General features: G+C 43.0%; 1 protein-coding gene across 8 annotated transcripts in view; it reads right to left on the reverse strand.

Moving 5' to 3' along the window:
* Positions 1-14,168, reverse strand: part of FRAS1 (Fraser extracellular matrix complex subunit 1) — a 552,940-nt gene that overhangs the window by 460,258 nt on the left and 78,514 nt on the right. For 2 of the 8 annotated variants that reach the window (XM_033406466.2, XM_033406468.2), the window contains exons 1-2: positions 8,379-9,651; positions 1,554-1,585 (exon numbers count right to left, since the gene is read on the reverse strand). In XM_033406466.2, coding sequence (XP_033262357.1) covers positions 1,554-1,585; positions 8,379-8,454 — 108 coding nt within the window. In that variant the 5' untranslated portion in view covers positions 8,455-9,651. Of the gene's footprint in view, positions 1-1,553; positions 1,586-8,378; positions 9,653-14,168 lie in introns of those variants that run through there. The other 6 variants (XR_007477155.1, XM_033406458.2, XM_004280170.3 and 3 more) reach the window with 6 other exon arrangements.

The raw sequence follows: 14,168 nt of genomic DNA on the forward strand, positions 1-14,168 counted from the left end.
TCTTGGTAAGCAAAGAAGGCAACTAGAGGGGTCAGGAGTGTGCTAGTGCCCCCACTCCTTTAACTTGATCAAACCAAACTGACCTCTTCCCGTACTTGCTGCTTTCGTATTCAAATGTACAATACCACGCTGCCGCGTCAAACATAGAAGGTAGTCTAGCCACTTTCTTCAGATTCAGGAGAACAACAGAAAGAAGACAGGTTGTTTTGTTCTGGTCCACCCCTTAACGGTCAATTACCTTTAGCAAACCTCTCTCTCTCGCATTCTTGGTTCTTCATTAAAAAGGGGGAGAGTATAAAATAATACATGACCTGCCTATTTCACTGATCTGCTGCATGTATCAGGTAGATCGATAGCCATGAAAAGATATTGAAAAGTTACAAACGACTCTACACAATAAGCAATTTTCTTTGTATTAAAACGGACAACTAACTTGTCTATAATATCTACTAGAGCTCCCCAAAACTGATGATGTATTTTATAGCACCTTGATTTTAAAATGATTCCTAAAATGTATTAAAGAATAAACAGAAGGAAGAGTAGGCTTTTAAGGGCATGGAATGGGAAAGAGTGGAAAATGGCTTTCACCTGATTCTTTAACAGAAAAAATATAAGGAAGGAAAAAACACATCAATCTCCAGAGCAGTAACTGTATTACATAAAGTTCAGATTCAAGAATATTACTGTGAACATCTACAATTATCTAGACTCTCAGATCTTTCAAATATTTCTCATCTATTTCAATACCACAAGGACAATCCAAGTTGACATATTGGTATCACACACGTCAATAGAGGGTTGGGATGTAAATGAGCAAACCCTTTCCAACCATCTGAGTTTTGTTTTTATTACAGCCTTTATTAAACTAAAATAAAAAAGTGGTGAAGAATGACTTGTCACACCACTTATTAGAGTTGATGGAGTGTAGACGGTCTTTTCGATTGGCTTTTAACACACTGTTATGCACCATAGTACATTATTAATGAAAAGAAATGCAGGAATCTTGCATCAGCTTTTCCCCCACGTGATCCCGACATTAAATTCAAAATCAATTCTCCTCTACGTGGCAAAGGATCAGAGATAAAATGTTAACTTCTTTGTTACCAAAACTTAAAAGTATAATTCAAAGCAACAGTCAGGATTCTCCATATTGTATTCAATAATTGTATATTTTTTTGGAGAAGGGGTTCAAAGGAAGAAGCAAACAAGTTGTTTGGAAGATAAACAAATTGTGCCCTAGTTCATATCTGACAAAAGAATGGGATCTAATTTTCTCTCTGATTGAAAGAACTCACAAGACAGCCATGGAATGCAAATTGGTGTTGGGTGTTTGAACTTCTCTTCCAATACCTGAGTATCCAAATGGAACTAATTCACTCTGGAAAAGGTATTAAGTAATTGAGCATGATTGTGCCAGAATGAGGGATAATCCTCAAACTGAAAAGGAAAATAAATACATTTTACAATGACAGGGTCACCTCACTCACTAAGTAACCTCAATCAAGCATTTTACATGCAAAATAAATAAACCAAATATATGAAGAATGACCTACCGCCAACAAGGAACCCTGATAGACACAAGCACCTGTGGGGAAAAAACAAAACAAGAATTAAAAGGGATGCATAACAGACCAATAGGTACTGCCCTGGCCAAAGTACACTAAAACTGCATCTACATGCATCATAATCAGTAAACTGTGCTTTTTCCAAAGCTTGAGGATTCTGCCCCTGGGGAAATAATCCCATACACCAAAACAACATTTCTTGGACATGCATGAGGGAAAGCATTATTAAAACTCATTATTTGAATTTTAAAATAAATGTATGTATAACGACATGCTATAAATACACTGGTGTATTTTCCTATATGACAAATCAGCAAAGCCTTCCTAATCCAGTCCCAATTTACTCATCCAGCCTTCTCTGCCACTCTTTGCTTACACAAATTCTCCAGTCCAACCCAAGAGGCCAATTTAGGATCCCATGGTAATGCTTTCATATGCCAATGCTTTCATTTTTGTTTCCTGCAGGAGATGCATTTGGTCTAATCAATTTCCTTGAACTTGATCCCATCTCCTTCACGGATCTTTCCAGCCCACAAAATTATGCTTTTTCTAAACCAATTTTTAAACAGCACAGCAGGTGTTGATTTAACCTATAAACATGTAGGCAGCGTGCTAACAGATACTAGCTCAGAAACAGGCTGCAAAGCAGATTGAAATAGCATACACACACCAAGAAAGAGCACACCTTGACAATGTGCCACACTTAATGTCCAAAGAGGGAAGGACACATTTTACTACAGTGCTTGGATGCCAACAGATCATTTGTGAAGTCTCAGAACTATTAACTTCTCAGGAAAGGACTGGTCTACCTTATCTACTAATAATGGAATTAAGAACAGTATTCAAAGAAAAGGAGACGGTTATTTACACTTGGGGTTTGAATCAAAGATCTCCATGGGCAAATTTATTGAAATGACTTTTTGTGCCCTTGAAATTCAAATAAGAATAACTTGAGATAAAATGTTGGGGGAAAATTCTTCCTGACTTAGTTTTAAGAAATTCTGTTCCAAAGACAGTATTTCAGTCTATGGTATATCATAAGAAAGGAGATATATATAGATATAGATATATATAAACACATATATGGATATAGATATATATAAAATAATCATATGACATGTGGATATGGATATATATAAAATAATCGTGGGCTTCCCTGGTGGCGCAGTGGTTGAGAGTCCGCCTGCTGATGCAGGGGACACGGGTTCGTGCTCCGGTCCGGGAAGATCCCACATGCCGCCGAGCGGCTGGGCCCGTGAGCCATGGCCGCTGAGCCTGCGCGTCCGGAGCCTGTGCTCCGCAACGGGAGAGGCCACAACAATGAGAGGCCCGCGTACCGCAAAAAAATAAATAATAAAATAATCGTATATAAGTATATAAATATATATCAACACAATGCAATTCCTAAATTATGTAAATGGACTTATTTTAATTACTTCTCACATTTAAAAGTTAAACATAAAGATCACTTAGGTACAATTTAACAAAATTTAACCTTTAGAATAAACAAACAAAATTTAACCTTTAGATAAAACCATCCTCAAGTAATTTTATTACCCTCCTCCACAGCACTACCCTCCAAAGGCCAGTAAACTTTCAAAGCTCCAAAAGAAATCAGGTATCTTAAGATGTATCCAAGTACTCATATCAAAACCCATTTCTGGAAATGTAGACAGATGTTACAAAATCACAGTAACATGAAAAAATAAAGCAGCATTGAGTGTGGCATCACAAACACACTTGGTTAAGCCAGACATCTGTTAGGAACTCAAGTCAAAACTATGTGCAACTGCTGATAAATTCTATCATTAGAAAAGGGAAATAACTCAATTTGGGTTGCTCTAGGATGTACAATTCTAAAAGAAATAAGCCCTGGCCTCTGAGGGCTTTCCTAAAACACAACATCTCTACCCGAAAGGCAGCTGCAGAAATGAGTCTCCATTAACACAGCTTCCAAAACCTCATTGCTTCCCTGTAGAAAAAAAGAAAGCATTCTACTGTGATGCCCAGTCCCATCAAACGTTCATCACCACCCAATGCCAGATGCAATCCTCCAAAGCAAGCATATTTCTCCCACACTGGCACAAGCTTCACACCCACCAGCAGACTAAGTTGGGAGGTTTGTTGGCATTGGGTGCTAGGTGCAACTCCTGGTCCTGCCTTTTCACTAATCGATCAACTCATATACTTTGGAAAACAAAGTTACTCTCTCCGCTCACTTTTTTTCTTAAGAGCACTGGAATGATTGCAACTCTACCTGAAGTTTTGATTTGGGCTTTATTTGAACTTGAAACTCCAGCTTAAGGGGAATTCTAACTGATGATGAAGATCTAGAAGGAGAAACAGGCCTTCTTCAAGGGAAAACAGGAAAAATAAGAGACTTTGCCAGTTTCAGGGCATGGAATACAGCTGAGAAGGCAGGTAATTTAAGTTCTGACACCTGTGAGAAAGTGCATAAAGTTGTGCAGGGTGAAGGGATCACATAGTGCCAAGAAGGAAGCTGAGATCTTGAGACCTTCCTCCTGTGGTTGGCGCCTTTCTTGCAGGTCACATAGGCAAAATGTCACTCCATATTCATTTAAATAAATGTCATTTCATATTCATTTTTAGGCCCTTTGGCACATTAGAATGTACTCTATTATGAGACACGTGTATAAAATCTGAAGTTTTCAGAGGAAATGTGAGATATAATTTGCACCAGTACTCACATCCTGAAACTATTCACTATGGAAACCCTACCTGATAACAAGAGGAAATTAGAGAGGTTAAATCTAAGTCACAAAATGTCAGACCCATTTGTTCAAAGAAATAGTGGCACATGACCATAACATATGAAGAAGTTTGGACGGCATGGTATCACAAAAATATGACTCATTAGGAACAAGCAGCCACAAGTTGGTAGTTCAATGTTCAGGCTTTATTTTGTGCTATAATTCAGCATATGGCTTGTACACTGTGGAATAGTTAAAATAGAATCCTTTTCTGGACTGACAGGACAGCTCCTGTCCTGATTATTGTCAATCAGGAGTCAGATCAATTAATAGAGTAGTTAAAACAAAAATGGGCCAACTGTTTTTGAACTAGTGTAAGATTTGGCACACAACGCCAACTACGCCATGTTGGTAGTCCCCTCTCCTCTCCTGAGGCAAGTGGTGGACAGTATTTTATGACTACTCATATCTGAGTAAAACTGAGTAATATTACCACTCAAGTCCACAACAGCGAATACAGATGACCATGCTCTCACTAAAGGATTTATTTGCAGAGGGTAACACCCAGAATCCAATCCCCAGAGGAGAACAGAAATGCAATATGACGGAAATAAGAGCCTATGACAATACAACACCCTTTATTTCCACTAGCTGGTAGTTGCAAAAGCCAAAATATGCAGAGTTGCAATTATTCGATATTGGGAAACCCACCAAGGACCAACGTTTACATGTCCCTACTGCTACCTTACCTATATTAATGATTTCCAGGTATGCAAACTCCCTGAGGGAAGGCATTATTTTTTTTTGATGTCTGTATGTCCCTACCAGACATAACCTAATAACCTGATACATAAGCTATCAATAAAGATTTGTGGAATGAAAGAATGAAGAGATAGGCTATTTTTTCCCATCCAATGTCTTTCCTTCCTTAACATTGAGTTTTAAGCACTGAATCCTACACAGAAGGAACACTTCTACCAAGAGTGGAACCAAATATGCTGATTCACCCATAAATAAAACACTCTGTCTATCAGATGATCCTTTTCAGTATATTCTGCTAATGGCATTTAAAGGAAAAAGACTGGAAGATTGTAAGCTTGGCTAAAGTCACATGGGGAGTGATGGACATAGACTGGCACTCAGTTCCCTTAACCAATTCAAGACTCTATCCACAGCCAACATGTTCTATCTAGTGTAACTTCACAGGATTTCCACGGGTCGACACAACTCAAGATGTACTTCTCCAGAAACACATCTGATTCAGAAAGCAGCCACATTTGCTAGAAGTTTCTCTGTGACTTGTTGATTTTATTAAGTTCTCAAATCACAGTAGTTTGTCAGCTTGGCGATATAAGAAAATGTAAAATAACACTGCCAATAACCTGCTTGTAAACCTTCATTTTTCTTTTAATAATTAAAATAAAATTCAGAACTAGAAAGATGCAACTGACCAAAAAGAAGGCAGCAAATACTGATCTTTTTTTTTTTTTTTCTCTGCTGGATGATTAGCAGAAGTATTTTAGAGCTATCACCTAGCCAACTTCTGCATTTGGTGAATAACAGACCACAGCCCAAAGAAGTTAGGTGGTTCATTCAAGGTCACACAGCAACAGTAAGCTTAATTTGAAACGTGATTTGGCAATACTCATTCACCTGACCAAAATTTTTTAGCACCTATTGTGTACCAGGAGCTGAGTTGGAAGGAAAATAACCAGGAGCCATCCTAAGCCCTCTGCGAGCACACAGTTAGGTGAGGAAGACTGTATCTTTATCAACTAAAATTATAGAATTATTAACTGGTGCACCAGAAACATATATGACATGCTCTCTGAGCATTGAGAAGAAAACAACAAATTCTGCCATGGCCCGGACAGCAACAGTATCACAGAGTAGGTTGCATCAAGAGACCCACACGTGTGAATGCTTCTTTTCCATTTTTAAAAATCACTTCCAAGGCTAATAATAAAAACTTGAGGAAATCTCTAATATCCTTAAGCTCTCCATTCTTGACCTTAATGCTCGTATTTTTAAGAGAAAAAGAAAACCCTGACAGAACCAAATCGAAGGACTCATCAGATGACAGCTGAGTTTTTGGCCGCGGGACTGTTATCATTTAATTAATTTAATGAGATAAAGTATGTAAAGTGTTTAGCATAGTGCGAGGCAAATAGTACAGTGTTCAGTAAATGTCCATATTCATTCATTCATTCATTCATTATTAGATAAGCATCATTATGACTTGGATGGAAACTCTCAGATATCTAAGAATCCAAGTTGTGGGATGATTCTAGAATGTTCTGAAGGTGGGATGAAAGAGTAAGAAGCAAAGTTTCCAAAGAATCTTTGGAGGAATAGCGCCCCTCGCGTCCTACACTCCTCCCCCATCAGAAGACTTTGGACGTTTTTCAACTTTGCCCTTTTTGTCAACCACTCTTCCAAAGAGCGAACTCTGCAGGCCCTTAGTAATAATGGCTTTTGTAATTTCAAGAGATTTGATTCTGAAAAGCAAATCTCTTACATCATTCCAACTGCCCCCTGGTGAGCTATCGGGGACGGACAGCACGTTTTCCGCGTTGCTGGAACATGATCCTAAATAGGAAACTGCCACCACCAAGTGCAAACGTAATTTTTCTGTCTCAAGTTCACATTGGGGTGGCCTAGGTTGACTCTCCCATGTGCTTTACTACAATTAAGCCCTATACGTTTTATTGTCTTTTAAGTTTGCATACACACGCACACATACAAAAGACACGGTTCGACAGGTTATGCCCTGGTTGAAAAAGGCTGCACAGGCCCCAGACCTGCACTTCCCGGGGATGATACACACTTGACATAATTCCCGGGAGGGTGCGGGCTGGCGGTCGCTCCACCCGCGGGGAAGTCCCCACCGCCGTGCGTTTCCAAAGCCACCGTCACTTTCTCCCGGGAAGCTAGCTAGGAAAAGGCCGTTGCTCAGGTGGCTGCAGGTGGATCCGAGCAGGGCTGTGTCCTCTTCGGGGGCTGCCGCTGCCCCCAGTCCCACGCCCGGGTCCGCACCCGAGCGGAGAAGGCGCCCCGCCCAGCGCCCGCGACGGCCGCGGCTGCGGCTCTGATTTGCCGCGGGGCAGGTGAACTCTTTTTCCCGCAGCTGGATGAATAATGAACGGAGCCGGGAGGGGAAGCCGAGAGTCCTGCGCGGTAGATTAAGCCGCCTTCCTCAGCCCGCCGCCTCCCTTCCCCCTCCCTAAGCACCCGCTAGGCGACTTTCCTCGCGACTCTAGGCAGGTGGGAGCTCACGCCGCCTCGCGTCCCCGGGCCCGCCATCCTAGGACCCCCAAACTCTTGATTTCCTTATCGATTAATTTATTTGCCTGAGGTCACATTGCTTTTGCTATCATGGCGACAACTCCCACAATCTCCTTTTTTCTCACCCCCAGCTCCAGGGTTTTACACGTAGGTTGGAGCCTCGGAGGAAAACTGGGAGGCAGGGGGCGAAGTCAGAGAACGGAGCTAAACTCTTATTAACCACTTCTTTTCTGGGGAAGAGGCAGGCTCGTGCCTCTCTGTACTGGGGAGGTTTCTTGCAGTGCGATTGAATAGTCTACTTCCAGAACAAGCTCTAACCACCGTATAAAATCTTAATTGGACTTTACGGGTAGACTCATTGGGGGAAGGAGGGAGGGCGAGAAGGGGGTTTTAAGGTGCCGGATTTTATTTTTCATAGGAGCATAAGTATTTTTACACAGGTAATTGCAATTGTTCACTCCTCACCTACGCTCCATGTAGATGCTTTCCATTCGGGGACACCGGGGAAGTGGGAAGAAAGAGAATCCAATTTCAGAGATGGTACCTCGGTCGGCCACCCACCCACCCACCCAAATGCACTCAGGGCAGAGAGGGAGAAGGGAGTGGGGCTTGTGATCTGCATACAAAACAATCAGGAGTTGGAATCTTCTCACAAAAAGCCCCCTCAAACGGCCACCCACCCACCCACCCCCAAAAAACTTCCATCTGACCCACAATGCCATACACCCGCTGAGCTTTTTAAAAAGCACGATCTCTCACACACACACACACACACACACACACACACACACACACACGCGCGGCACCGCTCTCTCACCTTCAGAATGATGAGGCAATACTGCAAATTCCGCCAATGCCAGGGCCACCCCGAGCCACACTTTGAAGACACTCATTGCCGCCTCTGCACCCAAGCTGGGCAAGCCCAGCCTTCAGCATCCAAGAACCAGTTCTCAGCCAAAACGCAGCCTTCGGCGCCCCAGGCTGGGCGCCCCGAGAGCGGGGTGCGACGGGCGGCGGGCAGCGGGCGGTCACCTCCGGGGAAATGAGGCGATGGACAGGCGAGAGCGACACTCTCGTGGCGGGGGGGAGGGGGAGGGGTTCAATTCACTCACTGCCGGGCGGAGAGCGCGCCTAGCTCTCCAGCAGAGCAGGGCGCCAACGTCGGCTGAGCTCTGGAGAATAAAAGAGGAGGCAGGGCGCAGTGGCCCGCGGCTAAGGCTCGCCGGAAAGTTGCCCGTCACCAGCCGACTGGATCTCCCCGCATTTCCCGCAGGCCGGACCCGCCCGCTCCCGGGTCCCCAACAGTGGAGATCCCGGCGCAGGTTCTTCGGCAGCAGCTTTCTAAAGTTCGCTTGACACTCGCAGCGTCGGCCGAGGGGGTCGCCAGGAGCCCCAAAAGACCCACCCACTCCTCCTTCTGGCCTGGGCCACCCGGCTTGGCGGACCTCAGCCACCCGGGGCGGCTCGCGGGAAACTTCGTGCTGCGCTGCGGGCGGCTCGTGGGACTCGCCGGCGCCGCAGCCGCACGCCGCCGCCGCGGGCTGCGCTCCCTGCCGCAGACTCCGCGAAAGCTTCTGAGGAAAGCCGGGGGCGGCAGCGCCGGGGACCCCCGCCGCTACTTTCCCGCCCCCGCCGCTGGCCGGGCGAGGAGCGCTGCGGGGCGCGGCTCGCTCGGCGCCAGCGGCCACCTCCGCCCCGTGCACCCCGAGCCGGTCTGCTGGGTCGAGGTATGATTACGGGAGCGGAGGAGGAGCCATGGTTTTAAATGCAGCGAGGAAAATGCTAGAGAGCCTGGAAAGGACTTCCGAACTAGAGCCACTCGACCGGAGAGCCCGGAAACGCACAAAATAAGGCCCCCCTCTGGAACCCCGCGTTTAAAGGACACACGCTCCGCCTTCCTCCGCCTCCCCCACCCCCCCCACCCTTCCTCTCTCCTTTGCTCCGGGTGAAAATGGACCCAGAGACTCGGAGCTTTTGCAAAAGATTCCAGAGAGTCACGTGGAAAGGGGAGAAGCGAGGAGGGGGAAGTGAGGGGAGGCCGAGAGAGCAACCTGATCCCCTTATTCTTTCTGCTGGAGTTCAGATTGCCTTTGTCTGGGGCGGCATCAAAAGTGGTCACACCAGGGAGGGCTGGAGGGGAAGATGGCGTGGTCCTGGCTCCTGCACAGCCTAGGGACCCGCGAACCGGATCCACAGCCCTCACTTGGGAGGGGGTATGCCCACATTCAAGGACCCCAGCGCTACTCCCCACACACACACCCCGCCACTCCGGCTGCACTAAGAGAGTGAGGCAGATCTGATCCATCTTCCTTGCTCTGAGACCATCAGGTCGTCGCATCGTGGGTTTACCAGCAGCCTGGGAGGATATCGGTGTGTGTGTCCTAGGCGAGGCCTCCCACCGCGAATGCACCTTTCCCTCTCCCTGAGAGAGGCTGTCAGTGGAACACTACGCAGCCTCTGAGCGGTGGCTCCAGCTGCGCCCCCAAATGCCAAAGACTGGGAAGTAAATGTCAGGGCAGGGCACACTGGGGCATGCCCTTGAAGAGTGGAGGTCTTGATTCCTGGTCAGGACTGAGTGCCGGCAGCTATATTTTTATAGGACCAAATAAAAATAGCTGGTCTAGGGTTAATTATTTTATGAGAATAGTTGCATCAGAAAGATGCTGCCTGGATTATGAGTGGCCCAGAGAAGAGACATCCTGGGTCTCTCAGTTGACCTCAGATGGGCTAGCCTGTCAAAGGGGAGTTTGTCCAAGCATTGAACTCCGAGCTGTGAAACAGCAGGGACCCAATTTATTTCCAGTCCCATCACCACAATCCAGCGGACGTTCTGCTCCGCACTAGCACGAGTTGGAACGATTCACTTTTCAGAATAACTCGATAAATTGTAACCGGCAGATCCTGTAACTATTACAGTTAGCCCAAGCAAAAGGAAACGTCTGACAACCTAGCGCTGATCTTTAAGTATTCACAAGACCCAGGGGTTGTGCAAGTCTCTCCTGGGCTGTGGCGGTCTCAGGGACAGAGATTGTCACCTTTGTAGCTGAAGCACATAGTAGGTGCTCATTAAACGTTTGTTGAAAGAATGGACTGAGCAAAAGTGTAAGTTCCTGAGAGGAGGCCAGGTATAAAAAGAAGAGGTGAGATAAAAAGGAAACAGGATTTCCAAAGACGCTTTGCTTTTTGCTTCAGATAAGGAGGTATTCTAAAATACACCACTTCTGCCCCTGCCTCAATTTAAACAGTGAAATACTTGGAACAACCTATAATACAGAATGTGTTGAGTGAATTATGATTCCTCCATAAACTTCAATATTATACAGAGATTAAAAATATCCTAAATGTATATTTATTGACATGGAAAGATGTTTTTAAAATATTATTGGGTGAAAAACGTAGCTCATAAGAAAATAATATAATGTTCCAATGGTTTTGCTTGTACACATGTACATTTATGCATTTATACACACATATTCATACACACGTATCTCAAAGAATATACACCAAAATGCTATCTCTGAGAATTCAAGTGAGTTTTAATTTCTCTTTTTAGCTAAACTGTGTTTTCTCATTCTTTTATATGGAACACATGTTTAAGTGCACGATGCAAAATTATATTGGAGAAATTTTCAAATAACAGAATTAGCTAATTCAAACTGGCTTAAACTACATGTATGGCATTTACTGTCTGTCATAACTAGAAACTAAGACTGTCCTTAGAAGACATTCAGATTGGGTCCAATTTAGTACTTTAATGATGTCATAAAGGACCTGAATTATTTCTTTTTCTCTGCTCTGCCTTTGTGAGAGACATTACTAGTGTTCACCATCATTTCCTGGATACATGGAATATCACATTTTCCCAGCCCACTCACAGTTAGGCGGGGCCATGAACTAGGTATAGACCTGCACTGTCCAATACAGCAGCCACCATCCACATGTGGTTATTGCTCTCTTGAAAGGTGGCTAGTCCAAACTGAGATGTGCTGAAAGTATAAAGCATATATCAGATGTCAAAGTCTTAGTACACACAAAAAAGAATGTAAAATATCTCATTAATTTTTTATATTAACTATATGTTAAAATGATAATAGCTTGAATATATTCTTTTAAATAAAATATATTATTAAAACTAACTTTTCCTGTTTCTTTTTACTTTTTAAAATGTAGCTTCTAGAAAGTCAGGTTTACATATGTCCGCTAATCTATAAGATGAGATATGAGAATGAGATCTAATCTACAAGGATGGTTGAGAAAAAAAAAAAAACATGTAATATCAAGCACTGGCAAGGATGTAGAAGAACTGGTACTCTCACACGTATTTCTGGTGTTAAATGCAAAGTTATGCAGACACTTTGGAAAACAGTTTGGAAGTTTCTTATAAAGTTAAACATGAAGTTACCATATGACCTAGCCATCCTACTCCTCTAAGTATTTACCCAAGGGAAATGAAAACCTGCGTTCACACAAAAACCTGTACGTGACTATTTTTATTGGCTTTATTAGCCACCAAAAATTGGAAACAATCCAAATGTCCCTCAACTGAGAAGTGGATAAACAAACTGAGGTACATCCATACAACAGAATACTATTCAACAACACAAAGGGACAAACTACGGATACAGACCACAGCATAGAGGAAACTCAACTGCATTATGCTAAGTGAAAGAATACAGACTCAAAAAGCTCATATACTCTGATTGCATTTACGTGACATCCTGGAAAAGCAAAACCGTACTGTCAGAAAACAGAGCAATGGTTGCCAGGAGCTGAGGGTAGAAGGAGAGTTTGACTACAAAGGGCATAGAGTAATTCTGGGGAGAGATGAAAATGTTCTACAACTTGCTTGCAATGGTAAGTACATGACTGTATGTGTTTGTCCAAACTTACAGAACTATACACTTTGAAAGGGTAAATTTGCTGTATGTATATTATATGCTAATTTAAAACAAAACAGCAAGCAAAGAAATCTTAGCAAACAAACATTACTTTCAAATTTGGTAATAACAATGACAATAAACTTAGTCAAAATAATTATACATGTGGCTCATATTATGTTTCTATTGGACAGCACTGTTTTAGACAGTGGCCTCTGTCATTTTCAGGCCAAAGCAATTATAGCAATGCTCCCTTCCCTGCCTCAGTGAAGTCTGAAACCTATGATGGCAGCATCATTAGATGGTGGAGCCTCTGTAAGCCCAAGTCTCTGAATGACTCTTTGGAACAAAGGCCCTGCCAACACTCACTGGACACCTAGTGTGAGAAATAAACTTTATTTTGTTAAGCAATGAAGATTTGGGGGTTGTTTGTTACTGCAGCATAACCTAGCCTGTCCTGATGAATGCTGTCTTCCATTGTATCAGCTTCACCTCCCACTTCGATCCTGCTTTTAGGTACAAAATAACTACCCACAATTCTCCAAGCTACATGCTTTTTAGTTTAATCTACAGATATTTGACCCAGAACTATCTAAAGAAGCAAGGAATATACTTTCTTTCCTCAGCAGACATTTCCTTGTGTTTCATTGGTTCACATTCACTCCCATGCTCATCTCTATTTCTCTAATAGTGAATGAGAAGCAGGAAGCAAAGTTAATGATCTCATAACTTGATCCATGGAAAACTAAGTAGCTTTTAGTGTCTTTATTTTTTAAAGTTTTCCAGTGATGATATAATCGGAGCTGCAACTTTTACTGTCACTGTGGTTCTGATATGTTTGCTCATACTCATCCATTAGCATTTAATTTTGTTGCTTTTATCTCTTATCCTATAAGCACACAGTAACAGCTGAACTGCAACGAGTCTGGCCTCAGTGCCCCTGGAATGATTCAATCTTAAAATGATTGCGGATTTCAAAAAGACTGGGAGAAACTGGCCATGGGTTCTCAGGGTTGTGCCCTGGCAGACAGGCAGTCCTGAACCTGCTGTCATTTTTAGGAGGTTACAGAGTTGAGAAATATTTCCCCTGTGGGCACAAGACAAAAAGAAGGTGGAAAAAAGCAAGACAGTGAAGAGCCATGACCCTGCCTCCCTTCACATCTTGTTTAGAACCAAAAAGTGTGCAGAATTTGAAAGTGCCTCCAAGATGGGAGAAATGTTGGTATCTCCTTGAGTTGGCTCTTTCTTATGAACCTTAGCATCCTTCTTTAGCATCCACCGTTACGTTTCTTCCCACCAAAACATATAGGCATGAATCTGAACCAATGATGCATCAAACATGGCATTGGTATAGAAAATTTAACTTACAATGAAGTAAAGCCAAGGCTTTTAATATAATGCAAAGATACGCAACTGTCAAGTTACATATGATGTTGTAGTCAGAGAGACTTGTTACAAGGAAGAAAGCCCACTCAACTAAGTAAAGGGAAAGAACTGCTGTAAAAATGCAGTTAATTTCATAGATATGCAAGGACAAAACAAAGTTTATGCATATACGTACCTATATGATCTAGCATAGAAAAAATACCATAGAAAATGTGTTCCCCCCTCATAGAAAAAATACCAAAAGAAGTTTTCTACTCTGATTTTCTAAAATTTATTTGAAAGGAAAGAGGGTAATTGTTTCATTTACTGTATGTATAAATATACTTAATTCACTAACTATATTT

The sequence above is a fragment of the Orcinus orca genome, chromosome 4, assembly GCF_937001465.1.
Source record: "Orcinus orca chromosome 4, mOrcOrc1.1, whole genome shotgun sequence".
NCBI classification, from domain to species: Eukaryota; Metazoa; Chordata; class Mammalia; order Artiodactyla; family Delphinidae; genus Orcinus; species Orcinus orca.